General features: G+C 36.9%; 1 protein-coding gene across 4 annotated transcripts; it reads left to right on the forward strand.

The window, feature by feature from the left end:
* Positions 1-8,784: 8,784 nt before the first annotated feature.
* On the forward strand, positions 8,785-27,953 carry pik3r6b (phosphoinositide-3-kinase, regulatory subunit 6b). 4 transcript variants are annotated; one of them, XM_079623380.1, is made up of 23 exons: positions 8,785-8,906; positions 10,416-10,566; positions 12,058-12,123; positions 12,899-13,003; positions 13,747-13,838; positions 13,984-14,052; positions 14,250-14,382; positions 15,167-15,236; positions 15,666-15,852; positions 18,988-19,129; positions 19,833-19,919; positions 20,008-20,395; positions 20,480-20,573; positions 20,672-20,785; positions 22,751-22,864; positions 23,011-23,125; positions 23,663-23,733; positions 24,485-24,575; positions 24,952-25,007; positions 25,125-25,228; positions 25,326-26,202; positions 26,484-26,655; positions 27,070-27,953. In XM_079623380.1, exons 3-21 carry the CDS (start codon positions 12,111-12,113, stop codon positions 25,477-25,479), a joined length of 2,199 nt encoding a protein of 732 aa, XP_079479506.1. In that variant the 5' UTR covers positions 8,785-8,906; positions 10,416-10,566; positions 12,058-12,110; the 3' UTR covers positions 25,480-26,202; positions 26,484-26,655; positions 27,070-27,953. The 4 variants fall into 4 exon arrangements, with proteins under 4 accessions (XP_079479506.1, XP_079479508.1, XP_079479505.1 ...); XM_079623382.1 differs by having other exon boundaries at positions 22,754-22,864; XM_079623379.1 differs by having other exon boundaries at positions 25,326-26,655; positions 27,070-27,407.
* The last annotated feature ends 5 nt before the right edge of the window (positions 27,954-27,958 follow it).

Below are 27,958 nucleotides of genomic sequence, written 5' to 3' on the forward strand. Positions count from 1 at the left end.
AGGAAGGGGGTTCAGTCATTCACTATTCTCTCTGTGCGCCTGCATGAGTAAAGCGCTTTATTGCCCTGTGTGCAAGCACAATGGAAGCCTGATGTACGTTTATCTAGTTGCATTTAGATTTATTCGTAATTATAGGGTCACGTTCGACTACTTTCAGTCTTGAAAATTTCAAATTGAAACCGTTTTATTGATGCGCGATGACAGCAGTTTTGTGGAGAGCATTTTTAGGAATGCAATTTGAAAACACGCATTATTGAACAAAAAAAATTGGACTAACACTGTTTTTGTCAATTTGTGGTGTAGATGGGGATTAAAAAGTCAGTGTTGAGGACAAGCGCGAAATAAGATAAATTCTGGCGAATATCAACACCTGAAATTATGAGGGAAAAAATTAAAGTGACACAATTAAACGTCTTGAAACGTCCCATAAATACGAACCACGTAGGCTACTAAAACAACAGACAATATACACAGCAATAAATCTAAAGCACACCAAAAAAATAAAATGATGGATGGATGGATCTTTGACATTGCATGCAAAATAGAACTTTCCAGCTACACAATTGCAAAGTTGCAGCCTACATTGCATATTGAGTTATAAACCCTAACCCTTTTTACAAGAATGTTCCGTTTAATCTTTGAAAACGGAAATAAATAGTATATGCACATCATACATGTACATTAAATTCCAGACGCAGTTCTGATTACGCAACTCTTGGCCACCCACCGTGCCCAGTTGTTGATTCACGGTTCCTCACAATAAAGAAACAACGACACCGTGTGGTTGAGTGGAGAATAGTCCGATCAGCGAATCACTAGACTAGACTAGAGGACTCTCTTCACTTACCTTTATACGAGAATTAAGTACAGGCTACTTACTTTGCTAATTATACTTTCTAATTACTTGTCTTACTTTTACTAATTTTCTTGTAAAATTAATCAACTCTGGATAACATTTAATATTCGTCAGCTCCCAACTTGTTGCCCGTTTTATAGGATTTTATCAATCACGAAATGTCCGTTTTAGTAAAAAAAAATAAAATAATGAATTACCTCTGCTAATAATATTAATAGCAATTAATTATATTATTAGGGGGCGGCAGTGGCTCAGTGGTTCATGTAGATTGTCTACAAACCGGGAGGTTGGTGGTTCAATCCGGTTCCACCTGACCAAGTGTCGAGGTGTCCATTAAGACACCTAACCTCAGCTGCTCCCAAAGAGCTGGATGTCGCCGTCGTTGTATGAGTGGGTGAATGTGAGGTAAAGTGTAAAGCGCTTTGGTGGCCATTGGGTCTGTGAAAGCGCTATATAAATGCAGTCCATTTACCATTATAAAAAAACATATGTGCCAATGTTGCTCAATAGTTGTAGGTTTCAAGCTAGAACTTTGCCACCTTCAATGCAGTAGCCTACGTTTAGGCCTCTGCATCTAAACAGACACATATAAGCCTACTGTATTGTGTTCAAGTACATGTCCACTGAAAGCAACTTAAAAGTCACCATGAAATCAAAGTTGACACTTCTTATTATTTTTATATGTAGCCTCGCTCTTGTAACATAAGGCTTGTTTGAGATGCGCTTTGCCTCGCCTGAAATGTATAAGAGAGTAGGCGGCTGCAGTGATGGGAGGAGTGAAAAAAGTGCAGGCAAGCCGGACAGTTCTCTCTTCTCGCAGTGGATCTGACACCAACGAGATCACATGCGGATATTGCAGGATTCACGCTCGTGCACGGCGTTGCTAATAAACTGGATGTAATTTAAGTTCTATTGCTTTTATAAGAAAATAAATATAAAGAACAAAGACACTCAAAGTTCTTGTTATTTAATTACATAGCAAAGACGTGTTTATCAATCATTTTTACTTTAATTACATAGGCTGCGTTTTATAAACATTTTTTAATAAATATGACAACAATCAAATAACCCATATAGAGATCACACACATCGTCAGAGAGTTTGGGAATACTCACACATAATTTATACACATAAAAACAGTTTTAAATTCAAACATTTTAAAAGAGAACAATACATCACGGTTGTTTAAAGGTGCCATGTGTAATTGTCTGGCAAAAAAAATCAAGTCATACTCCACATTCCATACCAGATGGGGGCAGTATACCTCACATATCAAAATATGTGATGTAGGATATGGTATTTTATAAATCACACACTATAAATATGATAAAGAAGCAGAAACAGATAGTTGCAGTAAAGTAAGATATTTTAATAAGTTAAAGAAACAATAATGATTTGTGACACACACACACACTTGATTTGCGCATCGCCATCATGTGTGTATTACAGGTAACGTTATTACATTGCTTCCTGATATCACGTGCACAAACACAGATAACCTAGATTTATATATATATATATATATACTACAGGGCCGTTGAATGCTTGTATCTGATAACCGTGAAGCTCTTGTAATTATTACTTTACCCAACCTCTCCATGTCGAGTGATGCAGTAAACATCAGACAGCGCACGTGAACCGATCATCTCTACTATAGTAAAAAAAAAACACGAACACTGTTGAAAGATACAGTAGGCTACACATGACCTGTTCGCGCCACAAATTGTTCTCCGTCCTTAGCGACCGAGTCATTGAATGTGAAACAGCGGCTGCTGTCATCAGCGAGCAGCACTCTTCAGACAACGAGGGCGCGCGCGCCGCGTTGATACCTCCGTTTCAGTTTCTCGAACCCGCGCAGTGCGGCGGTCAGAACACGGAGACCATTCTGCCCCTAGCTATGCGTGCGAAAGCATGGGGAGCGATCCCGGGCGTGTCAGAATGGGTGCTGAACGTTGTAAAACAGGGCTATGCGCTGCAGTTCGCTCGCCGTCCCCCGCGCTTTCGAGCTCGGACCGTGACGAGCGGTCCTTTTCTTATTTGATTTGATTTGTGCTTCAGAGCGCGGTGGTTGTAGGGGTCTCTTGCCAAGGGCTTCAGCCATCCTTCCGCTCTCTTCCCTGAATTGAAATGAAGTAGTGGGCTGTACTTTCCACACGATAGACATCAGGTTCAAGTACGCCCACAAGCCGTGCGAGTTATTCGTGTATTGCAGGTTGGCTGGTGTTTATGTGCCCTGCATACCGCCTCCCATGGCCGAAACTGGTATTACGACACCTGTCGGGCCGTGGCTAGTAATGCTAATGCTAATTAAGGTTGATATCTCTGCAGCACTATAACTTGACATTTTTTTAATGACATCATTGCCCTTATTTCTTCTCATTCTTTTGATGCGTGTAGCTAATTTTTTGGATATTTTTACCTCAATTTTTACACATGGCACCTTTAAACCAATGAGCATTAAGCTGTGTCAGAAGTCGTTTCCCATCGCGCTCTTGATCAGCGCAGTCGGTGGAGAGCAAGGGGGTAATCCATCCGCCGGAAACTGAAGCCTCCCCGGGCGCCGCCATTGTAGCAGAACATCCACTGCTGTTAGCATTCCATTGACTCCCATTCATTTTTGCGTCACTTTGACAGCAAATAACTTTACATCTGAGGCGTCCAAAGACTCCATTTGTCCATTATTTATTTTTAAAGAAACATAACAATGTATAAAAGGCTCCATTACCTTGTACCTTACGTTATGGCCCCGTAGAAGCCGTTTTTGTAAAAATAGGCTAATGATTGCGTCATAACCCACGCGACTCTCTGTCGCACTGCAGAGAAATTACCGCATAGACCGGCGGAGAAGCTCGCAAGCAATCGGGGGGACGTGGAGGCATAAAGTCCGATAAAGTCAAGGGAGAAGCCCATAGAGAGTCATAAAGTTGCTCCTGCTGCTAGCTCATGGACAGCTAATACTCACGCTCTCCGTCTCTGCGAGATTCGGAAGGGAGTGATTCAGGTTTCTCTCGGCACAGCTACTAGAAGACTGACAACTGTCAGACACGTTGCTCACGTGTTCAAGCTCAGTTTGAGCCTGCGCAGTACGCCTGGCGATCAGGAAGTGAGTGCTTCAAATGGGCTTCACTTTTCTCCGTTGAAGTCTATGGGGTCGCTGTGTCCATCTTATATACTGTCTATGGTGGAGAGCAACTGCGCTCGGACTGCAGAATCCGACACGTGCGCCTTGCGATCGCGAGAGTGTTTTGACATACGTCAGCATGACATCAGAGCCAGGCGGACCACACTCGGACAGATTTCTAACCGGCATGCATCTCGCGGTTATCACCGGTGATCGCCGGTTCTGTGCAGATTTTGCTCATCTCAAACAAGCCTAACATCTCTTCTCTGAGTATGTGTTTACTGACGCGAGGGCGGGATAACCTGTCACTCATACATCAATAGCAAACCACAACCATCCAATCAATTCCTCATGGACAAAATCAAGCCCCGCCCTACATTTGTTCTGGTTCGAGACGCGGTTTCACCAAAGAGTATAGAAGTACCAAGAGGCGAAACTCTGTTGTGTTATGGGTAACAGTCTGTAGATGGCGTTGCGGAGGCGCGTCCGCCATTATGGACTGAAAGCTGCTGTCTGAAGTCGTTAGCGCCAGTTTGCACGCCACACAACCAAACTGTGAAGATGAGCAAGTGGTCAAACCGCAAGCAGTGTTCTGCAATAAATTGCAAAAATTGTCAGTCCACCAGAAGCGATTTGGCATTTCATCGATTTCCAAAGGATGTGCAAAGGCAATAATTTAAGTGGAAATATTTTAATGATGTCGTGATTTAACTTGAATGTTGAACGTGAATGACAGCATTGTTAGCGTTTGTAAATCTGCATGAATGTTAGGCTAGTGCATCTCTGTCAAGTTTGCCTTATAAACTGATTGACGGATTATTCGATCACATTTATTTTCCATAGCATAGACATGCTTTTTTAAGAATAAAATTAGTGTTTTAGTGTGGTGGATGAAATAGTGGTAACAATTTTCAGGCTCAACCTGGCGGGAATTTCTTTTAGAAGGCAATGCTAACATTAAATGATAGATGCTTGCATGAGTTGATTAAAACCCGCACCAGCTTAAAATGAAATAACAGAAATAACAATATACTATGTTGATGGTATGCGACAGGAGAAGTAGTGATTACTTAATTTTGCCTAATCTGACCGAAATGAATGGTAGGCTACATAGATTTAAAGGTGCAGTATGTAGATTTTAGCGGCCTCTAGCGGTGATGTTTCAGATTGCAACCAATAAGTTTACAAGTGCGTGCTCGAGTACCAGCCAGACTGAGACTGTGTTGGAGTCTGTGTTGTGTGCTGGGAGCAGGTCGTTTCTTCGTGTTATTATCAGACATGTCATAAGTTGCAAGTCATAAGTTTCAGTGTCGTCGCTGTTGAGTGCAAAGTCAGTAGACGAGGCGAGAGGCTCGGGAGCGCGCATGCAGGTGACGTCACTGAATTTCGCGGTAAATCCGACCCGGCACCTTCACATAAAAATAAGAATACTTGCTTTCAGAGATAATAGCAAAAACCCGCAAAGTGGATCATTTTAATGTGAGATTACAACCCCTTCACACACAGGCAATTAAAAAGGGATTTGTTTTAGTATAAAATCTACATACAGCACCTTTAAGTGTAACAGAACAGAAGTTAATGCTATGATCTTCACTGATGTGTCTGACAGTCACGGTCTATCAGCTATTGCAAAGGTGCATTTGAGCAGTAGCATCATCAAATGTACTGTGGAAAATTACAACTAGAGTAAAGAGGCAATAGGTCTGAGATCAATGCAATTTTTCGAAATGTTCATATTATATTATCTCCAGTTACACCAAGTGCATGGACATTAACGGTGTTACCAATTACCAGACAAAATGCAGATAGCCTAGTCTCTGCATTTCTGCATAAAGTGCAGTGCTATTTTCTTATTCAAAATAATTTTGACACTTGAAAACATTTATTCATCATGTTTCATATATACATTGCAGGTGTGCCAGGTGGGTCCAGAATCTAAGGAATGCATCCCTTCATGGCATACCTTTGGATCAGCTGCATTGGACCTACAGGGTGTGCAGTGCCCATTTCCACAGCAGCCAGTTCAAAAGACGGTGTGATCAGTTTTTCCAATCAGTTATTGTTCATTTTTAGAAATCTATACAAAACTTGAACTGATATTTATTGTTTGTTTGTTCAAATCTCTACCAGTGTAGAGGTTTTGCTGTTCGTTTTTAGAAATCTATACAAAACTTTAACTGGCTAGTAGCTGGCTAGCAAGTAGCTAGGACTTTGACTTTTAGTTTGATAATAGGAGAATAATTGTAAGTTGCTGGCTAGTAGTACACTAGTTTCCGAAAGATGTTCAGAGTTCTTTTTTGTTCACGTGTGCATTAGATTACACATCTTTTTGACTAATGCTTCCATTCTATGTCAATGCCTCTTCTCTCTCACACACACACACACACACAAAACTTCTCGTACACAAATGCACACACAATAGATGGTGGTGTCTGATTAATTACTGAGATCTTATGGCACCACTTCCATTTTAGTACAGTTTATAGTTCATGTGTGCACTTGTTAGATTGCACCTCTTTTTTTTACCTTTCCGCCTGTAATGGACATTCACAGATTGTTAACAGATGTTTGTTCTTGCCATTGAAACGTTCACTGTGTGCACTTTCACTGAAGATGTTGAAAAAACAAGTTGTTACGGTAATATTTTTGTGATATTCTATGTAAAAGATTAACTGTCATTAGAAATGTTAATTTATAATTGTATTTATTTATCTATTTTTCCAAATCATATATATGGTGAAATTGGTGATATTCACTATTTTCAAAATCAACATTTGAATAAATATCTTATTACTGTGTGTCTGCCTATATATTATATCATGAATTTCTGTTATTCATATAACAAGAAAAATGCATAATAGAACATAAATATTGATAGATTAAAGGTTTGCAGTAATTTTATAATTGTATCTTTGCAAACCGTAAGTGGTAGTCGAATAAAGCTGATTCAGTGAGGGACATACCCTTACGAACAACTACTATAGGAATCTTATTTTGGGACAAAAAATTATGGTAATCTTATAGGAATACTATAGTAATTTGGGACATAGGCCTACTATAGAAGTACGATAAGACTACTATAGAAATACTATAGCAGCTTTAAAATATTATAGAGGTAGCCTATTACAGAACATCACAGAAATATGTTATGTTCTGTAAAACCTCTAGAATATCCTAGAGCCGCTATAGTACTTGTATAGACTATAGTCATATTTTGTCCCAAAATATTATTTTCCTAAGGGTAATTAGGCCATGCATAACCAACACATAGACGTAACATTTTCTGTCATTTAACGTCGGTCATCCTCATTAATGTATTTTACATTTTTTGATATGACGACCAGAAAAAAAATAAGTTATGTTAAGTTTTTGGCTGTTAAGTTGGTTCAGTGCCATTGACTCCCATTATTTTTCGGCGTTTTCCTTCAGTTTTCAGTCCATAATGGCGGCCCCGCCGTCACGTCATGCAGGGCAACTGTTGCTATGGAGCGTTCTATTGAGTTTCGCCTCTTGGGCTTCTATACTCTTTGGTTTCACTCAGATATGCTGTATAGGCCTACGTCACAATAGGGAAGTAAAGGCTATCACAACTTCCGTTTTTATGCCGACTTTTAAAAAGCAACAAATTCATTAGCAGAGCATCGTCTAAAAGCACCAAATTGGATCACGTGTGTTGAGATAAATGAATTTTTATTTTATTTTTATCCTGCATGCCATTTTTCATGCCACTGTCCTTGGTGCTGAAGTCATGGACAAACTGGAATAATGTCATCATCACAAGTTAAATTTCAGAGAAAAAGCAGGTTTTCCATCATTACCAAAGATTCTAAAAAATGCTGGGTTGTTTCAACCCAATTTTGGGTAAAATATGGACAAACCCAGCCGTTGGGTTAAATTCTTACATTACATTTTTAACCCAGCATTTGGGATTGTCCATATTTTACCCAAAATTGGGTTAAAACAACCCAGCATTTTTTAGAGTTTAAGACTGAGGTTCACTGAAACTGCGGCCGTCTAACACATCATTATACGGACTCTATTTTAGCACTGATGTGTCGTGGGTGATTTTTCCATCAGTAGGCTATTGGATTTACTGTAATTCAATTTCACGTAGGCACAATGGGTTTTTATGACAACTGGCCTATGATGACTCACGCATGTGAACAGCATTAATACAGAACATATGTCCGTTTAAAACCACTGAAATGAGGAAATGCATGTGCATGCAAGGCAGTGTCAGGTTTCTCATGTCCTCTTTTACATCAGCAAAGGTTAATGTCGCAAATTAACTTCTTATTTTACCTTTGGTGATAATGTCATAACTCTGCCTACCTCAGGTGGAAGTTATTTGTTACTTAGTGCAGTGTTAGTTCCCATGTGCTATGAATGGATTTTTAAGAGCAGGGTCTGGTATTATGGTTGTCATTGTAACTGCAACATTTGTGCATGTAAAAAGCACGATAGATGGTCATTCATCAAGCATCTTATCATCTCGTTTTGAGAATTAAAAGCCACATGTGAGGTGTTCTCTGAGTGCAAAGCGGGGTTGTGGTATATTAATAGGAAGTAGGGTAGCCTAGACTGTTTCCTCGCACACAAAGAGAGCTGTGTGTGTGCAAATATAACTGTGTACAAAAGTCCCTTTTACTTTCCCTTTTATGTCTGACTCGTGTATAGAGGGGTTTGCGGAGTCTGTAATCTCAGAAAGCAGATATGCATATTGGATTGGTTTGTATTTTATATTTTTATTATGTTTTTTAATATGCTATATATATAAAACATTTTTATTTATTTTTGATTGTAATGAGGGTGCTCCAATGGGAAGTGACGTGTCGATGTGGGCGGGGCTACACAAACGCTGCGCTCGTCTGTCATCTGTAAAGTGTGAATGAACTGAAGCGGATCTGCATAAGACAAGCACGAGATGAGGTAGGTCGATTGAAAATGTTCTGTGAATTTTCATAAGTAGCTTTTTGTGAATCTCATGGCTCAAAAATCTGTTTCCTACTTCGGTTATGTTGTCACGGTTATTATAACTTTCATTCTTGTGTGTTGTGTAGTAGGATACTTTTAAGATCCGACGTATGAGAAGAGTTCAAATAACAGCGATGCAAATGTATTTGTTGTTGTTGATGTTGTTGTTGTTGTTGTTGATAATGATGTTTGCCTCAGTCAAGATGCTTACATGATGTCAACGTAATAGATCTAAAAATCTTGCTGATTATTGTTGACATTTGTAGCTATAGTGATTCAAAATCAATGCTATTAACTTTACGCCTATTAACTTACGCTTATACAATTTCATAGTTATGTAAAAGTGTTGCTCACAATCATTTTTGAATCACTCGTTCAGAGAAAATTAGGAAAGAAGTAGGCTATAACAAATACATTAGACATGATTTTTAAAAAGTCTAATTAATATATAGAAATTAATGATTAAGCACAATGTAACACTTTATTTTTGTATCATTGTTACATTACTTGTAGTTACTATAGGAATAACTATAAATTATGCATAATTACATGCAACTAACCCTAATCCAAACGCTGATCCTAACCCTATAGTAAATACATGTTACTCAATATTACTCAGCACTTAAATGTATAATTACAGTGTAACAAAGACACCTTAAAACAAAGTGTAACCCAAAATGTTAAATATAAACAGCTCCTAATCAAAACTGAACCAAGTTTACGAACGTTAAACACAGACATCATGTAGGGGCATTTAGCTTGGTCAAGGCGTAGGAGAGATATTTTTTATTGTCGTTAATAAGTAAGGAAAGATGATCATGTTTAAATATTACATGACTTTCTGGCTGAAACCTGTTACAGTAGGTTCAGATGTTTGAAAACCCCATGTGGGTAATTCTTTAAACCACGGTTGTCCTCATTCTGTTTCTGTAAAGATTTAATTGGTCGGTAATGTAAAACCAGAATGACCACATCCTTTTTTGATGAATGTCTGAATGTGCTGAAAGTTATTTATTAGTTTTTTTGTTTTTCCAGAAACATCTGCATAAGTTGGGCCTGTAAATCATCTATATTGGTTATGAATGCTATAGATCACAATCTGGATCAGTATATCTACTGACAGTTCCCTTTTCTTCGCAAGATCAAACAGGGGTGGAGCTCAGGTTTTTGTCTCTGGGGAAAAAAAAGTGTGATGTCCGGTTATATTTGCACAATAAAGGAGATAAAAACACCGAAGGCTATGTGTGAAGAGCATGAGGTTTTGAGTGATGTTGTGGGCCTGTCTGGACGAAAGGTGAAAAAAAATGACAGTGCTAAAAATATATCCGCTTAGCTTCATTTAGCCACACATTGGTATGGCAGGAAACCAACTGACTCTAGTCTTCAGTCTGTCTGTGTTCGAGAGAGAAAGACAGCATTTGAGCATCTCGGCAGTCAAGAGATCGTTTCTTCCTTTTATCACAGGCAGGCGTTCACACAGATGATCAGACTGAGGAAAAGAGACTTCCTTATGAGCACGATTGTTGTCAAGATTATTCAAATACCTTCTGCTCGAGGACTGGGATTATCACATTTTCACTGTTCCTTCTAGGAACAGCAGTTTTATGCATGGAAGGTAGGCTTGTGTAATGTAAATTTACTGTGTATTTCTGTTTTGCCCATAATTTTTTGCGTGGATAATACAATAATAAGCAAAGAATGATTTATTAAAATGTATTGTTTTTAGGTATAGGATGAAAGCAGCAGCATATGTTTTAGTCTTATTATTTAAAAAATGCAGTTGTAGCTAACGTTATGGCAAAGTTATGAACAAACATTCTTCCAGCAACATTAATAATGTTTCGTTCAAAGTTATGGTGTTCTACAAAACATTAGCACTAAAACGTTATCTATATGCAACATTCATTGAGCGTTGTTTTTTTAGTTTTTTTTAGTTTTTTTAGTTTCAAAAGTAACAAAATATAAGAATGTTCCCTTAACATGTGCAGGAAAAAAATAAAGGTTTTTAGTACATTTATTTAAAAAAACTGGACTTTTGAACGTTCAGAGGACATTCCAAAAAAAAAAAAATCCAAAACTTATTCCAGGAACATATTTTTTTAGCTGGGATGAAATGGCCAACACAAGGTCCAAATAGTTTAGTATAGAAAAGTAACGTTAAAATCACAAATGTATTAATATTTTGATTTTACGATGTGCTAGCCTAACACATGGAACAAACACTAGGTTAAAGGGATAGTTCACTTTAAAATTCAAATTCTGTCATCATTTACTCACCCTCAAGTTGTTTCAAACCTGTATTAATTTATTTCTTCTGCTGAACACAAAGAAAGATATTTTGAAGAATGTCAGTAACCAAACAGTAGTCTGTACCCATTGACTTCCATAGTAGGGAAAAAAAATACTATGGAAGTCAATGGGTACAGACTACTGTTTGGTTACTGACATTCTTCAAAATATCTTTCTTTGTGTTCAGCAGAAGAAATAAATTAATACAGGTTTGAAACAACTTGAGGGTGAGTAAATGATGACAGAATTTGAATTTTAAAGTGAACTATCCCTTTAAGTATTGTATCAGCATCATTCATATTATCAAATGATGAATTCATTTGTGGCAAAGTGCCGTAGGCCTACATCCTTTGACGTGAATGACTAAATATCCTGGAAGTCTTTTCTTCTTCTTTTTAAAAGTGGCCTATTTATTTTGCCATCCTAAGAATATACGATTAATTGCGTTTTATATTATGTGTATTTCACGTAGTCTTTTCCCTGCTGTCGGCGACCCTATAAGAAGAAACCAGTTGAGAACCGCTGGTTTAGTGCATGTTAAGCTCATTCATTTTTTAAAATGCAAATATGTAATTATGTCTAACACATGATTTATGAGAACTAACAACATTTCTCTCGCAACATGAAAACCCGTGAGGTTTTCACCCCTTTGAAATCTGCTTCCTGTGCCGAGAACTGCGGGGTCTTTTCTGCTTCCGTGTTGTGCTCTCTAAATTTACAATCTGTAACCTCAATGCAGGAAATGGGCATAAATGCAATATATTTATGTGTGTATGCGCTCACACAAAAGCGTGTTTTCTTTATTTTGTGCTTGCAGACATGAAGAACCCTCAATGACATGTGGATATTATCTGAGCTGTGAACCCCACCATGGATGAAACATGTACTAAAACACTCTTAAAACACACTCTTGCTTTATTGCTATAGACTCACTTTCATTTTATACATTATGTTAGTTTTATTATTGCACGGGAACATCTGAAGGCTTGATTGTATTTCAGTTGTATTTTATAGTCTAAATTTACTGTTTCAATTTCAATTATTTTACCATAGCACAATATTTATTTAGTAGTGTGTGTATGCAATGGGAGTATAGTACTGCCATATATTACTGTAGTACTTTCAAGTCAAGTTTGCTTTTGTTTCAAATAAATGCTATTCTTTAGAACTTTTTTATTCATCAAAAGAATCCTTACAAAATGTATATCGGATTCCAAATATGAAGCAGCACAACTGTTTTCAACATTGATAATACAACAGAAATGTTTCTTGAGCATCAAATCATCATATTAGACTGATTTCTGGAGGATCATGTGACACTGAAGACTGAAGAAATGATCAGCTTTGAATCACAGAAATAAATTACATTTTAAAATGAAGTCAAATAGAAACCCACTTTTTTAAAATTGGAATAATATCTCTCAATATTACTGTTTATACTATATTTTTAATTGGAAAAAATGCAGCCTTGGTGAGCTTAAGAGACTTCTTTCAAAAAACATGAAAAAATCTTACCGACCACACACTTTTGAAGGGTAGTGTACTGTGTATCTTTACACGTTTCATTTCGTATAAGTCTAAATCTGCTAATTGAAGACTGAAGTTTTCAAACATCTGTATTGTCGATGTTTCATGAGGTTGTGTGAACTGTTTTGCAGTCGGTGGCGTCTCCTCAGTCGTGGAGTCTAGTCTTTACCACAATGTCCATTCCATCCTCAGAGAACTGGACTGTGAACCTCAAGCTGGATCATCCTGCAATAAAGGTACAGACGCAAAACTAAAAATCTATGCATGTTAAATCTCCAAAGTGTGCCTTGAGATGTCATGCGTTTCACCCTGAATGATCCATAATGTGCTATTTCCTCGTCCAAGATGTGAAGATTAAACCCTCTGATGCATTTTACTTCAAAACAATAATGAATAATGTTTTTATTCCATCAAAATAGTGTATTCTGGGTTTGGGTTTCCTTATGGTTATTTCTTTGGGAACCAAATCATAATATCATATCATGTGGAACCATTGGCGTTTTAGCCTATATGTAAACATGTGATATTGTGTTTAGTATTTTTTTGTATTTGTCTGTTACTATTTGTGTTTTGTTACTGTTTGTGGTTGGACCATGTGTGTCCTTAATAAAGCTTTGTTGATGATGATGATGATAACATTTGTGGAACCTTCTTTTAACATAGTATTTTTATAACCAAAAAAACGAATTTTCCCAAAATGTTCTAAATTTTCAAATATTGCATAGAATGTTGTTATTTACAATTCACAATATAATATAAACAGGACAGACACATAGAATTATGGGAAAGGGTCAAAGGTCGTCATCATCATTATTCAGAGGGTTAATGGAACAGGTCACCCAAAAATCCTCAATTGTTCCAAACCTACGCATTTTTGACGACTTTTCTTGCAGCTCGATGTTATAGTTTATGCTAATCACATCTGAAAAGGCCAACCAAGTATACGCTTTAAGTTGATATGTCATGTTGTTTTGTTTAGGCATGTTGAGATGGACTCTGCATAACAGGGTGGACAGAAGCCCATCTATCAGTGTCCCACTGGTGAGGGTTCTGATAAAAGAGCTCGAAAAGGTTTGTTTCTTTAAAGTTCAATATGTCAAAGGTCTGTGCGGAACACACAACGATTTTACCATCAAAGAGTTGCAGTCGTGCCATTTTCACTGTCAATGATGATTTCTGAGAGTGATTTCTCTCCTTTTTATATGATTTATTCCAGGCGGAGAGAATCGATTCCAAGATTCGCATCATTCCTTTACTTCACACGCTTGCCTACGCAGTCCTACAGGTCAGATTTCTGTGAATGCTTTTGTTTAGTTATTGTTTCTAGTCAGGGATGTGGAACACGTCTGCAAACAGGTTCCTGGCAGATTTGTTATTGTAGGAACAGTTCCTTGTTGCTTAACTGGAAATCAGCGTGATTGGTTTGTTTTTTTTAGCCATGTGTGATACATGTTGCTCATCAGGTTCTCTGCTTTATTTCAGTCTGTATTTATTCCAGAAGACCTCTATCGAAGGATCTACATCTGCCTGAAAAGTTTAGTTACATTACCTGTACCTTACTGTGCAATTGCACTCAACTATGCAAGACAGATGAAAATGGAGCAAATTGCACCAGGTAATGCAAACGTTCCCTGGTGCTATTCTGCAGTTTCAGAAAACAATTCCGCGTTATTCAGATGTTATTTTAAGGGCGCATGCTTGGCCATAATGTAGCATGTTCACAACGCACATACACTTTGCTTCTCTCATAGACGCAGCAGTTCCCATTTTTGCAAACCATACACAATTACAAAGAAAAATATTACAACACGAGGGAAACCATTGTGGTGTCCATGAAGATGTGAAAAAAATAGGCATACATCTAGCTTACTCATTTACCCAAATTATTCAGGCTAATTATAGCAATGACGGATTAAACCTGTTTGACCAATAGTCATTTATCCCGCCGGTATAATAGCAACAACGCCCGGGATCCGCCCACAAAGTTACTTGCGTTTCGCGTTTGATACTTGCGTTTCAGAACGTTAAAATAGGGCCCTAAAGCAATAAAAGCATTTCTGGTGTTAATCTGTATGTGTTGTGCTTTTGATCAGAATTAAACTGGGATGCGGTCTATGTATCGAACTAATTGTTAAACTGTGGAGTATTTTTCAGTTTCATTTCTGGTAACATTGTTACTAGCACACACTCATTTAACCACGTTTGGTTTGCATGGGTATGTCTTACTAACCACCAGTGGTGCACCTGTAACTCATGCGAGGAGATGGCAAGTTTGGATGTAGTTAATCTAAATCATATTTACGGCATTTAAAAGATGTACCAAAGAAAATGTGTATTTGATTCTGTGGAAATCCCAATCCTGCAGCAGTTTTCAAGGTGCTGTTTTCAATCTGTTCCAGGAATACGGTTTCAGAGGAGAGTCATTGCTGAACACAGCCTACGTAATGATCTTTATCCACTTCATGAGAAGTATGATGCCAGTCTATTAATTCTCCTGTACTTTTTTTACACACCGCCGTTCAAAAAGTTTGGGGTCGGTACGATTTTGAAATGAACTAAAACCTTTATTTAGAAAGGATGCATTTAAGTGGTCAAAAGGGACAGTGAAGACTTTGAATTTAACTGATGAATAGCTACATATTTAAATCCAACCCATGTGATCTGCCCAAGTCAAATCGTAGTGACTCATTTATGACTTTGTCACACTTTTTTTTTTAAATAACAGAAATGTTCACCTCACTTGTAGTGTGCATTCCTCTTTTTATTTCAGGCGTATGAAATTAACGTGCTACCGTGCCTTTTTTACAAGAGGGAAGTTTTACTGATTTCATGTTTTTATGAATGCACTTTATGGTCTTTGTATTGACTGTGTGCAACTCTCTGTGTTTCTTTGATCAGGGTGTTTGTGTTCATAGATCCCGCTGTGTTTCCTCTGTCTCTGCTGAATGCGCTCAAGGCGGACGTGGAGTCCGCGGACGCTGGTGGCGGAGACCCGTTGGTCTGCAAACGCAGGGTTTTGCTGCACACAGTGATAGCTGGATTGGGAAAGCAGGTCCATGTTGACCAGCTCAGACATGCTATAGAGGTTTGTGCATCAAAACCTCTTGCATTAAAAACATCTATATTCACAACACATCCCATGGGATTTCAAATGATTACATTTATATATATATACTGTACTGTTTTAAAACTTTAGAGTCTGTAAGATTTTTTGAAAGAAGTCTCTTATGCTCAGCAAGGCTGCATTTATTTGATCAATAATACAGTAAAAAAAAAAATCAGCATCATTCCTTTAGTGTCACATGATCCTTCAGAAATCATTCTAATGTGCTGATTTGATGCTCAAGAGACATTTCTAATAATTATCAATGTTGAAAAAAATTGTAGAAACAATGATACATTTTTTAGGATATATATGGAATATTTAGGGAATTTAAAGTTCAAAATTATTTATTTTTAATAGATTTTTTTGTAACAATGTAAAAGTCTTTACTGTCACTTTTGGTCAATTAAATGCTTGCAAATGAAAAGTTCCTTTTAAAAAATTATTATTATTATTTTATTTTTTAACTCACTGGTTCCAAACTTTTGAAAAAGGGATAATAACAACAATAGGTGTAAACGGGTGTAAAAAAAAAAAAAAAAAAAACATGTATATACTGTATAGTCAGGTTTAAACCTTTTAATCCTCTAAGATGTACATAAAGTATTTAAAGAAAAAAAACTATACTCTAAAGCAGGGTGTGATGACGGGTGCTAAGATGACGTCATCACTGCCAAAGTCATTACAAACTGTTTATGGGCTTATGTTTCTTTTTCTTTACATTTGTTATTTATGGTTTTGTGTTTTTTGTTGACTATGGTGCAGTCCCTTAGGTTCATTATTCTATAACATTCATTTATAATAAGTTTAAGATATGCTGTTGGAGTTGATTGCGGATAGGTGCACATATCAGCGTTCATCACAACATGTTATGTCTACTCTAGTTTTCCTTTGTTTTTTCTCATTAACCACACAGAGACAAGTTTGTAGTTAGGCTATACGTTTTTGTTATTTATTATTTCAAATCTGTATTTCCATATTGCAAATAGTTATCCTACATGCGGTCTACTCACCATTTCCTGTTCCTGTGACTCCTCAGAGGAGGGGGCGGGACCACAGCTTCCCTTTTTCTTGTGTTGGGTTAAACCATTGCTATTAATAGGGAAGGTAACTTAACCCTTGATAATGTAGGCATGGAGAAATGCCTTATGGTGTTTACATTTAGTTTAAGTTGCTGAATGAGTTTATTTAAATTATTGTTGGAAGTTATTTTTGGAAGTTATTTTGCTACAAAGGTTTTTGTATTGATGCCCCTGCAGTTGGTACGGTCTTGAGTGTAATGAGCCTGTCCTAGGCTATATAAGACAGTCTAAACTGAACCTTGGAAGGTAAAGATGGGGTCATATTGCTGAATGTATTCCTGAAGAGTTTTGCTGCCTGTAGCAATTTATTTTTCTTTGCTTGTTGATAGTCAAGTGTATATTTATTTTGATTTATTTTTCCTTTGACACATCATTGTGAATATGTTCACCCCTACTTCACCACTGGCATTTAATAAAATCCTCTTTGGATGATATCTGAGTCCTGAGCCTATCTACCACCTCCCCTTGATCTCCACGGAACATGTTATGACACAGGGGTTATTAATCTATACAATTATAATTCAATTAGATTAAAATAAACAAATAAAATGTTTGAATAATAAAAATAAATACTAATTTGATCAAAGTTTGACATTTAACAGTATAGTGAGGATGCAAAATATACAATAACGTAGCTTAATAGAAACTAATTTTAGATTTATAGTAGACATTTTTCAGTGTATAAGTTTTTATAAAAGATGCCTTTCAGGATGGGGGTCCCTCACACGAGGATGCTCATATTTGAGGGCCCTTGGCATCTAAAAGATTGAAATCTCCTGCTCTAAAGAACACTATGGCCCAGATTTACTAACAGCTGACGCCTGCGCAAACCCTGATTTGGTGTTAAAAACAATAGTCAGGATTTACTAAAGACATGCAGTGAAAAATAAACGCTGAAAAGGCATGGTCAGGGTTATTTTTGCGGATGAAATTATGGCATATGCATTTGTAGTTTTTTTGAGTTTCACTTTCAGACGCTAAATTTATGGGAGGAGAGTATATATAGGTGACATATTATGCCCCTTTCCACAAGATGTAATATAAATATCCCCAGAATGAAGTTTATGCTCAAAATACCCAAAAGATAATTTATTAAAGCTTGTCAAATTTCCCCCTTTTTGGGTCCGAGCAAAAACGTGCCGTTTAAATGCAAATGAGCTGCTGCTCCCCGCCTCCGTTCAGAAGAGGGCTGATCTTTTTCAATCTTAATCTTCAATTTCAATCTTTCGATCTTTTTCAAATCTTAAACTTCGGATACTCTGGCAATAACAAAACACGCGAATAATCTCTCATCCAAAATCTCCGAAATAAGCAGTAGTGATATAATAATATCTAATAAGATAAGATCCCCCTTCTACGTCAGAAGGGGGAAGATATTCCACGTCTGATATCTGATCGGCTTATTTTGTACATGTTGCAGAGAAAGCCTTACCAAAGCAAAGTGACTGGATTGTATTTTTTTCACGTTTTCTGGGTTGGATGCACCGGGAACACAATTATAGAACTTAAACGCGGAAAAAGTCAGGTTTTCATGATATGTCCCCTTTAAATGAATCACGCAAGTTGATTTACTAAGGTTTGTGCTCGTCAATTTACTGGTATTTGCAGCTTTAAATGCCTCCCAAAAAAAGCACGTCTTAAACCAGACGCTAATTTGCGCTGCTCTTGGTACACTGTAAAAAAAAATGTTGGTTTAACTTAAAAAAGCAAGTTACCTTGTTGCCTTAAAATTTTAGTTCGTTGTAATTAAAAAATTTTGTTAATACAATGAAGAAGAATGGTTTAATAAACAGAATCTCAAAATAGTATGTTATCTTCACCACATTAGTTATCGAAGTTGCTTTGACAAAAGATAAAAAGTTGTGATAACAAATATTTTTTACTGTGTAGACTGCGTTGGTGATTATAGATATGATCTGTTCTCAGCAATCACGCACAGAACTTTCCACTTCCATCAACGCTTTTATGGGATTGCGCTCTCACACTAATTTGCCCTGTTTAGTCAATCTGGCCCTAAGTCTTTTGTTTCTTTCAGCATTTAGGTGAAGACCTGGAGCTCCACTTCCAGAATGTTGTCACCATCTTAGAGCAGAGAACAGAAGATGGAGCTTCTGATGATAACCAGTACAAAGCAAGATTACAAAAGATCTACCAAGACATCCTGACTGCTGCAAAAGGTAGAAATGTCCTCGCCACAATCCAATAAGACACTATTTATAGACACAAATAGACAGACTCAAACATATAGGCCCGGTTTCACAGACAGGGCTTAAATTAACCCTGGATTAGGCCTTCAATTCAGTTAGGACATATAAGTAGCTTTTATAAACGTACCTTAGAAAAAAAAACATGACTGGTGTGCATCTTAAAAGGCCAAATTTGAACTTAGGCTCTTTTTGTGGAAACACTAAGTGATAAAGTGAGTCGTACAAAACCTTTCTTTTTACTAAACTGTGTGTACACAAACAATGGTGTCAATGCTCGAGTTCGTGTGTAGAGCCCCTGGTGATACTTCGAGCACAGTTTCATGTTGTTTCGAGCCGCCTTTGTGTTTCAAAAAATAGCGATTTTGATGCTATCATAGAAATGCCCCTAGCACTCCCATTCAAAAGGCATTTTGAGCTAAAATGAAAATGCGGTCAATCTTAAAAGTGGCGTTTCCATTCTAATTATGCTTTTACACGAATGTTTGACTCGGATAGATTAACAAAAATAGCCTAGGTTCAATTTTGCCGACAGTTACCCTTTTAGACAAAACAATGGCATTGACATATTTTAAGATAAGTTGCTTCCAATTAAAAGTTCAAAGATGCATTTTAGTCTGGTCTGTGAAACTGGGGGGGGTTAGTCTTTTAATATTCACACTTTTGGTCTGTTCAGATCCAACACGTCCAGCCTCGAAAGTGGAAACTCAGCTGCCCTGTCCTGAGGTCAGCTTCCATGTCTGGACCAAAGAGGATGAGATATGTGAGCTCAACTGCTGTTATTTCAACTAATGCCTGTACAAATCTGACATTGGACGTAGTTTGATTGTTTTATCTTTTCTTTTAAACAGGGAATGAGCTGGTTAACTTTGCACTGATGGTTCCTGCAGACGGAAACTCTGCTTACATGGACGAGGATGTCCTGAAACGTGACTCTGTCGTGTCCACCGTGTCCACAGACAGTGGCATCGAGGGAGACATGCCCATCAGTGAGTTCTCCTCTATAATGATAGAGCCTCAGGGCGGCCCAGAGGAACAGAGCAGCTCCCAGTCCTTCTACAGGAGGCCGTGTGTGCGGTGGCCTAAAGCTGGGAACAGAATGACGCTCATGATGGAGGCCATTAAGGGAAACGGAGGATACGTCCTCAATAAAGAGGAAAGGAACCTCACGGCTCGTATTGTTGTTATGGGTGACGACCGAACGCTAGGGCGGCTAGCCAAGACTCTCCACACTATACGGTAAGATGTCTGCATGGATACACGTTTCATTTGCATTTGAAAAAGTCGAGTTTAATGATTTCGTCTTGCTGTGTTTGTGCTCAGGAAAAGGGAGGCACGACATCTGCTGCTGACAAAGAGAGTGAATCTGGAGATGTATTACATTCCAGTCACTGACCAGTCGCCGCCTTCCATTCAGGTAATAGATTTTGTGCTTTTAGATGCTTCGTGTTCCTTTAAAAATACACTAGCAATGACATCTCAACAGTGTTTCATTGTAATGCATGTCTTTACCAGGGGCATCTTCCTGAAGACATGCTGACACTGGCAAGGTACTTGGGAAGCGTGGATCTGTGGTATGACTGTAACATCACCGGTTTGGGGGCCATGATTCTAAAACTGGCCCAAATGGTAATTATTACATTCCGGTTCCAATTCCTCTTATCTATTCCAGTTTTTTAGTGGTTCCATTAACAGTCTTTTAATCGCTTTTATGGGATAAATATATGGAAAAATACATTCCACTGGTAAATGATTATATCATTTCAATAATAAATACATTTAAAACAATCAGTGCAAAAGGTATGTTTACATATTTAATGTAAAAATTCTAGACAGGTTTTTAGATACAACAAAAGTGTATCTAATAATTGAACTTAAAGCTGCAGTCCGTAACTTTTTTGGGTTAAAAATGATCCAAAATAAATTTTTGAGCAAGTTCATAACCAGCCAGTGTTCAAAACTATTTGCTTGCCTTAGCTCGATTCAAAAACGGTAATAATGTTTTTAATTCCAGTGGTGCAAAAGACTTCGGAGTGGCTACAGAAAAAAAGAGACTGCAACCGGGCCCATGCGAAAACAAGGATAAATATCGGAAGGGCATTAAATGTAGTCACGCAATGCTGATGTTGTTAACATTAACAATTTGAGAACAAAGTATAATTTGCACGGTTTGACGTGATATGATAAGTGATGGTTAGATTTAATTTTACCCTTAGTTGGTCAGAACAAAAGTGGATGTTATTACTTGTTCAGATGACATTTTCCGGTGAAAATTATTAGGGTGGTCATACTTCCAAAAAGTAGATTCTGTGATTGTGAATGACAGTATCCACACCGGCGCGGTGACTGACAGCGGCACATTCTCCTTAAAACATTGGATTCATCCGCGCTGTGCCGTGCCGAGGCACAACCCACTTTAAGTTGACAATTCTGCGAATAACTGCAATTGCAGATTTCAAACAGAGATGGCGACAAAGAGGAAAAACTAGGGACTGCAGCTTTAACTAAATATTCTAGTACTGAGACAAAAAAATATTATTTTATTTTCTTTCATTTATACTGGCATAAGTGCATAATGCATATCTTTTTGTTATATGAACAACAGGTCAGAAACAACACTGAATGTCTCGCTGTTAGTTGTACACGTGACTAACTTAAAAGAATCGGCTCATAAAAGTCATTCGTTCAGGAGTTGGACTACACTGGGAGCACCGTATAAATTTGATTCACTAAGCAACCATCTCATAAGAGTCATTAATTCGCAAGTTAAAGGAATGGTTCATTTCAAAATGAAAATTCTGTCATCATTTACTCCCCCTCAAGTTGTTTCAAACCTGTATGAATTTCTTTCTTCTGCTGAACACAAAAGAATTTAAAGAATATCGGTAATCAGACAGTTGATGGACCCCATTGACTTAGTACGAAAAATATATAGCCTACTATGGAAGTTTGTTTGAAACAACTTGATGGTGAGTAAATGATGACAGAATTTTCATTTTGAAGTGAACTAATCCTTTAAACTTCACTAGTTGTGCTGTATTTTTGATTCACTGAAAAGAATCGGCTCATAAGAGTCATTTTTTCTGTAATCAAACCGGTTCTCGATTCCAACCCACAGTCATAAATCATCCTCTGTCTTTTCTGTACAGTTACTTTCATAACGGTACATTTGCATAATTATATAACTTAAAGTGAGAGCATAACAGTGTTTTTAAGTGCAAGAAAAAGATTGACAGCTCCAAAGCTTCTGTGCAGCAATAGAGAAAGTAGGCTGTACTGTCTTGGTGTTTGAAGAATGGAGTAAAAACATTTTTTTTGCTATTTTCAACTCTCGCCTTTTGAGTTTCAATATGTTGACTTTCATTACCTGTGACTTGCATTACATTGACAACATTTGGAATAAAAAAATACATGTGTAAATGTTCTGGCCCTGAGAGTTGATTACTATATGAATGTATTGAGTATTAAAAACACCCTTTTTCACTTGCTTGCCTGACATTGTTTTGATGCATGTATAAATATGACATATTCAAGAGCAGTTTGAATACGGGCGTTGTTGTTTTTTAAGCTTCCTCTTAATTGGTTTCATTGTAGCAGAGTATCAGTCAGAGCGAATCTTCAGACCCCAACACCTTCCTGCTAGATATCATCTCGTACTACACGCGTGTCGGCCAGCATCCGGTGCACCTTCCCATCTACTCTGTCAAGGTTACGTTCAATCATGCAAACCAATGAATTAATACTTGTGTGAAAAGGACATTGCCCTTGTTTTTACCAAAAGTTTGTCAATATTGTATAAATTGCGGGTTGTTGTCAATGACAAAAGCTGAATATCTGTATGCTGTCACATCTAGATCTGCTTCTCGGGCCTCAGCACCCACACGGTGGAGGAAGTGTTTGTGGCTCAGCTCGCGATGGACTTCCCCGAGGTCAAACGCTACAGAGCTACTTTTAAAGACACAATTAAAGGTGCTCATGCCATTGTAATGTTTTAAAGTCCCCCTGTGGTCAATAATTGTATCCCTTAAAACTCATCTTTGATCAGCAAAATTACATATTTAACCATTTTTTCCTTATGCCTTAAAACAGCTCGAATGTAACTCTACACCCTTGCCTCATTTATAGTTTATACGCAGTTCTATAAATATGCAAATGATCCCCGCCTCCATTCACTCACACCAGCTCAGAGATCCACTCGTGGACGATCACACGTTGATGTGATTGGTTACAAGGTAGTTTGTGACGTCAGAAACGCCAGCGATTTCAACCCGCATTTTTTATACCGTCTTCGGTTCACTGCAGTTTTAAGGAGGAAATACTCTGCAATGGTGTTGACATGAATTTGCATATGGTTTGTCTTTAAGCATATTAAAAACACCACATAGAGATATGAAACCATTAAAAACTTTATTTTCACCACAGGGGGGGTTTTACCGGACAATATATATATATATATATGTTTTATCTGCTTGTACTAAATGTTTGTCATAACATTTTGCCTTGAAGGTTCAGTGCGTTACAAAAAATACAACCTACAAGAATTTAATGGTGCCGTTGTGTCAATAAATTATAGAAAGGTGAGTTTCCTCTCAAACTATTGACTCTGAATATAAGGGAAGCTAACTAGCTAACATTATTTTGCAAATCATATAAAAGAATGTAAAGATTTAATCCAATGTTTTAGTATTTTAAACACTACCAATCAAAAGTTTGGGGTAAATATTTTTATTTAATTTTTTTAAAGCAACGTTTAGTAAGGATGCATTAAATTGATCAAATGTGAGAACAAATACTTTTTTTATTATATTTAAAATAAAATCTGTTTTAAGAAAGTTTTAAAGCAACGTTTAGTAAGAATGCATTAAATTGATCAAATGTGAGAGCAAATACTTTTTTATTATATTTCAAATAAAATCTGTTTTCAACGTTTTTCTTTTTAACATTTTTTAGAACAGTTTCCTCCCAAATATGAAGTAGCACAACAGTTTTAAACATTGATAATAATAAGAACTATTTCTTGAGCATCAAATCAGCATATCAGAATGATTTCTGAAGGATCATGTGACACTGAAGACTGGAGTAATGATGCTAAAAATACAGCTTTACCGTCACAGGAATAAATGACATTTTACAATATATTACAATAGACAAGTTATTTGAAATTGTATATTTTATGAAATTACCAATTTTACAGCATTTTTGATTCAGTAAATGTAGGCCTGGTGAACTTAAGAGACTTCTTTCAAAAACATTAAATCATCTTACTGACCCCAAACTTTTGAATAGATATCTATGTAATGACAGGTTTGTTGTTAACATTTCCCTTAGGCCTCAATAAGTGACCGAGAAGTTGAGAAGGGAATGTCTTTGTCAACCACTGGCATGTTGATGAGGGTCACACCGTCCTGCAGAGCCAAAAGTACGTCACATATTTAAAATACTACAATATTCTTTTCATTTATGGGAAAACTCTTAGATTTTATTTTATTTTATTTTAGTATCATTAGTATGTAGTATATAATATGTTTTATTTTCTGTTTCATTCTGTTGTGTGTTTTTTTGTTTTTTGTTTTGTTTAGTTTTTTTTACTTCATTTCTAAATTACAATTTAATTTCTTTGAATATATATATGTTTAAGTTAGCAATAACAACATTGGTTCATGGCTGACAATATTTATTAAAGACTTATCAAATGTACTTTCATCAAAAATAAGGTACTGCTACATATTTTAGATGAGTACGAGAAATAATGATGTTAGTTTCCTCGTTTGTAATCTGGCGCTTTGGTTTTACAGGTCTACATAGTGTCAGCATAAGTTTCAAAGATATGAATCCCACAAGGCCTAGCATGGTGAGAGAACATTTATACAGCGCTTATAAAATATTGATTTCTCTGTTACATTCTAGATGTCGTGTTTAGTAATCTTGAATGAAATAATAAAGTATAAAAACTATATGTTCTCTCTAGGCTTCACTCAGAGCTGTCAGTGCCAATATCAGGGTTCTGGAGGAAAGACCATTCAGCGTGTGTTTGGATAAAGACCCACATAAAACATTCAAGAATGTCCAGAGGTGAACAGTCAGATTATGTCTTTCTATACATAAACTATTAACGTGTTTTACCTTAAACCATATTCCAGAGCCATTATGTGTGATATTTTGCTTACAGCATTGAAGTTTCTCCATGCTTGGACCCGGGATACTGCCATCAGCCGACTGCCAAGTCCAAGTACAGTCTTGGAGAGGGAGGCGAATCACTGAGCAAATATCTGAATAAAACCCTCACGCTACCAATCAACACCTTCTGTGGCAACGAGCAATGACATAATGACTCCAATTCGTGATATGACCGCTTGAGTCAGAGACTAACTGAAACCTTATACCTCTCTGGGGCTTTTAGTGTTTGTACGTGTTAATTTCCTCTTTTTGCCTCTACTGTGTTGTCAAAAATACATGTAACCTCAAGGCCATGACTTCCTGCTGAACTGTGAACACATGCTGTTTATATAGACTGTGTGAATGTGTACTGAGTTAGTGTCGGAGAGGATTCATCTTGATCTAAAATGCATGATTTTTGTAAAACGCCCTGCAGTCTGCACATTTTGATGTCATGTTTACACTACTTTTATACTTTCATGCATGACAATAATGTGTTTGTATATTACTTTGGACATGTAATTTAACACTTTGGAAGCACTTAGACTTTCATGTGACACTTGCCAATAATTGATGTGATAGAAAAAAAACGTTTGGATTATTTTGTTGTGGGAATTTTGGATCAGAATAGCATGCTACTACCCCAGTTTTTCGAGATAGGTCTGACTGCAGAACCGCAGAACCATGACGTCATGACAGTGTGAGGATGACAGCGCCAGCCTGACAGTCTGAGGCCGGAAGTGGGCGGGGTAGAAGTCTGATGCCGGAAGTGTACGGAGTTTATGTTTAGACATGTGTTACTATGGGTTTAGAGACCAGTCTATGGTTACACAGTAAATTGTTGAAATATGGCGGAGCACACTGTAAAAAAAGAAAAAGAGGAGAAAGAGGTAGGTTCTTTGATGGATGCAACAAACTTAACGTTATAACGTTACGCTTAACTATACTAAACGGCTCTGTACTGAACTGTTTTTTAAACGAAGTATTTTGAAACGAAGTAGGCCTATTTTGTATTATAAGATAATCTTTAACAATAACACAGTATCACTTTGTTGGATTATATATTGATGGTTTGTGATTTAATTTGTTAAACTGGCGTGGCATTTTTACAATATTTGTTACATTTTATGACCATGAAAATTGCATTAATTGTATTTTATTTCACCTATAGAAGCACATAACGATTCAGAGAGGGTCAGCGGTACCACATCTGAACCAATGCACAACATGTTGCACAAATTATCACTGCCCATTTTGTGATGCCAGTATCTTCAAACCAACAAGACTGGACAAATTGACCAATCATATGAAAGTCCACGTAAAAAAGGCTGTTGTTCATGGAGGTATGAACATATTGAGTTATTTTTTAATATACAGTGGCAATAGATATTATTTTACATTTATGCACTTTTATCCAAAGCGATTTGCATTACATTTTAAGGTACACATATTTAATAGTATTCCCTTTGGAATTAGTTAGATGTAGATGGTATTCTGCATGATTTAGGCATCAAATATTATTTATTAGCGAGACAGAGAATATTAATATTGTCTTCATTAACGTCTAAAGTTTGCACACTGAAACTTGAGCTAAAAAAAAACAAAGAATTATATATTTGTGTATTTGTATTTTGTTATAGTAATATTTCATGTATATAAATGCATCCCATTAAACATTTAAACCATCAGGGGTAGGTTTGAGTTACACTTTGAAGCACAGGAACTAATTGTTTCCTTTTTTTCCTGTTATATTTCAGATTTCACATTTCACAGATGTGGTTTGGGCTGCAGACAATCTCTGCATTTCCACTGTCTCTATTGTACAGCCACAATTCTGAGGAGAGATGTTTTTCTTAATCATTTAGAATTATGTAAAGAGAAGCCACTGTCCACTAATACTAGTGATACATTTACTGTCCCAGAGGTTGTGACCATACCACCTACTACTGGGACACCATCAGCCTCCAGCAATGTTTGTAACATGCCACCTACTACTGGGACACCATCAGCCTCCAACACAGCATTTAATATGCCAGGCACGGTTCGCGCACGGCCTGTTATTAAACAGAAATGCCCAATCTGCAATAACATCATGAATAAAAAAAATATAAAAAAAACATATTGACCGTAAACACACAAAAAATCCAATTCAGGACATTAATGCCAGATTTCACCTTGCAAGCCAATGTGTGGACAAATCAAATGGAATTTACACAGTGCGTAAAGTTGCAGTTGGTCAGAGTAGTCCTCTTCATGTCCAATTCAAAACATGGGGAGAACAACAAAAAGTCTGCTGCGAATCAACCGAATGGCACCTCAGCATAAACTCCATGTGTATTGTATGGAGTTTTAATTTATTTATTTTTCTCTTGAAAATTATTGTTTGTTAAATGTGTGCCTGTATACCTTTTTATAAGATTTATTTTATTTGGTTTGATTTTGTTTTATATAATTTATTTATTTAGTTTGAGTTTGTATTTTTATTTAATTAGAAAACAGGTAGTGTGTGATTTATTTGTATATTTCAGAGGAAAAAACTCGTTTTATTGAAATTAATATTTTTTGTGTTTTCAGCATGGTTTTCAGTCCATCATATTATTGTGAATTGTAATTTTCAATTGAATAAAATGTTCAAACTCTTAAGTT

This window comes from Phoxinus phoxinus, assembly GCF_949152265.1.
Source record: "Phoxinus phoxinus genome assembly, chromosome: 1".
Classification (NCBI taxonomy): Eukaryota; Metazoa; Chordata; class Actinopteri; order Cypriniformes; family Leuciscidae; genus Phoxinus; species Phoxinus phoxinus.

Bases quoted from the DNA above. Each gene is read 5' to 3' on its own strand.
- pik3r6b (XM_079623380.1), top strand. The intron at 14,383-15,166 runs GTAATGCAAACG...AATCTGTTCCAG, and splicing joins AATGGAGCAAATTGCACCAG to GAATACGGTTTCAGAGGAGA. The intron at 25,008-25,124 runs GTGAGAGAACAT...TGTTCTCTCTAG, and splicing joins ATCCCACAAGGCCTAGCATG to GCTTCACTCAGAGCTGTCAG.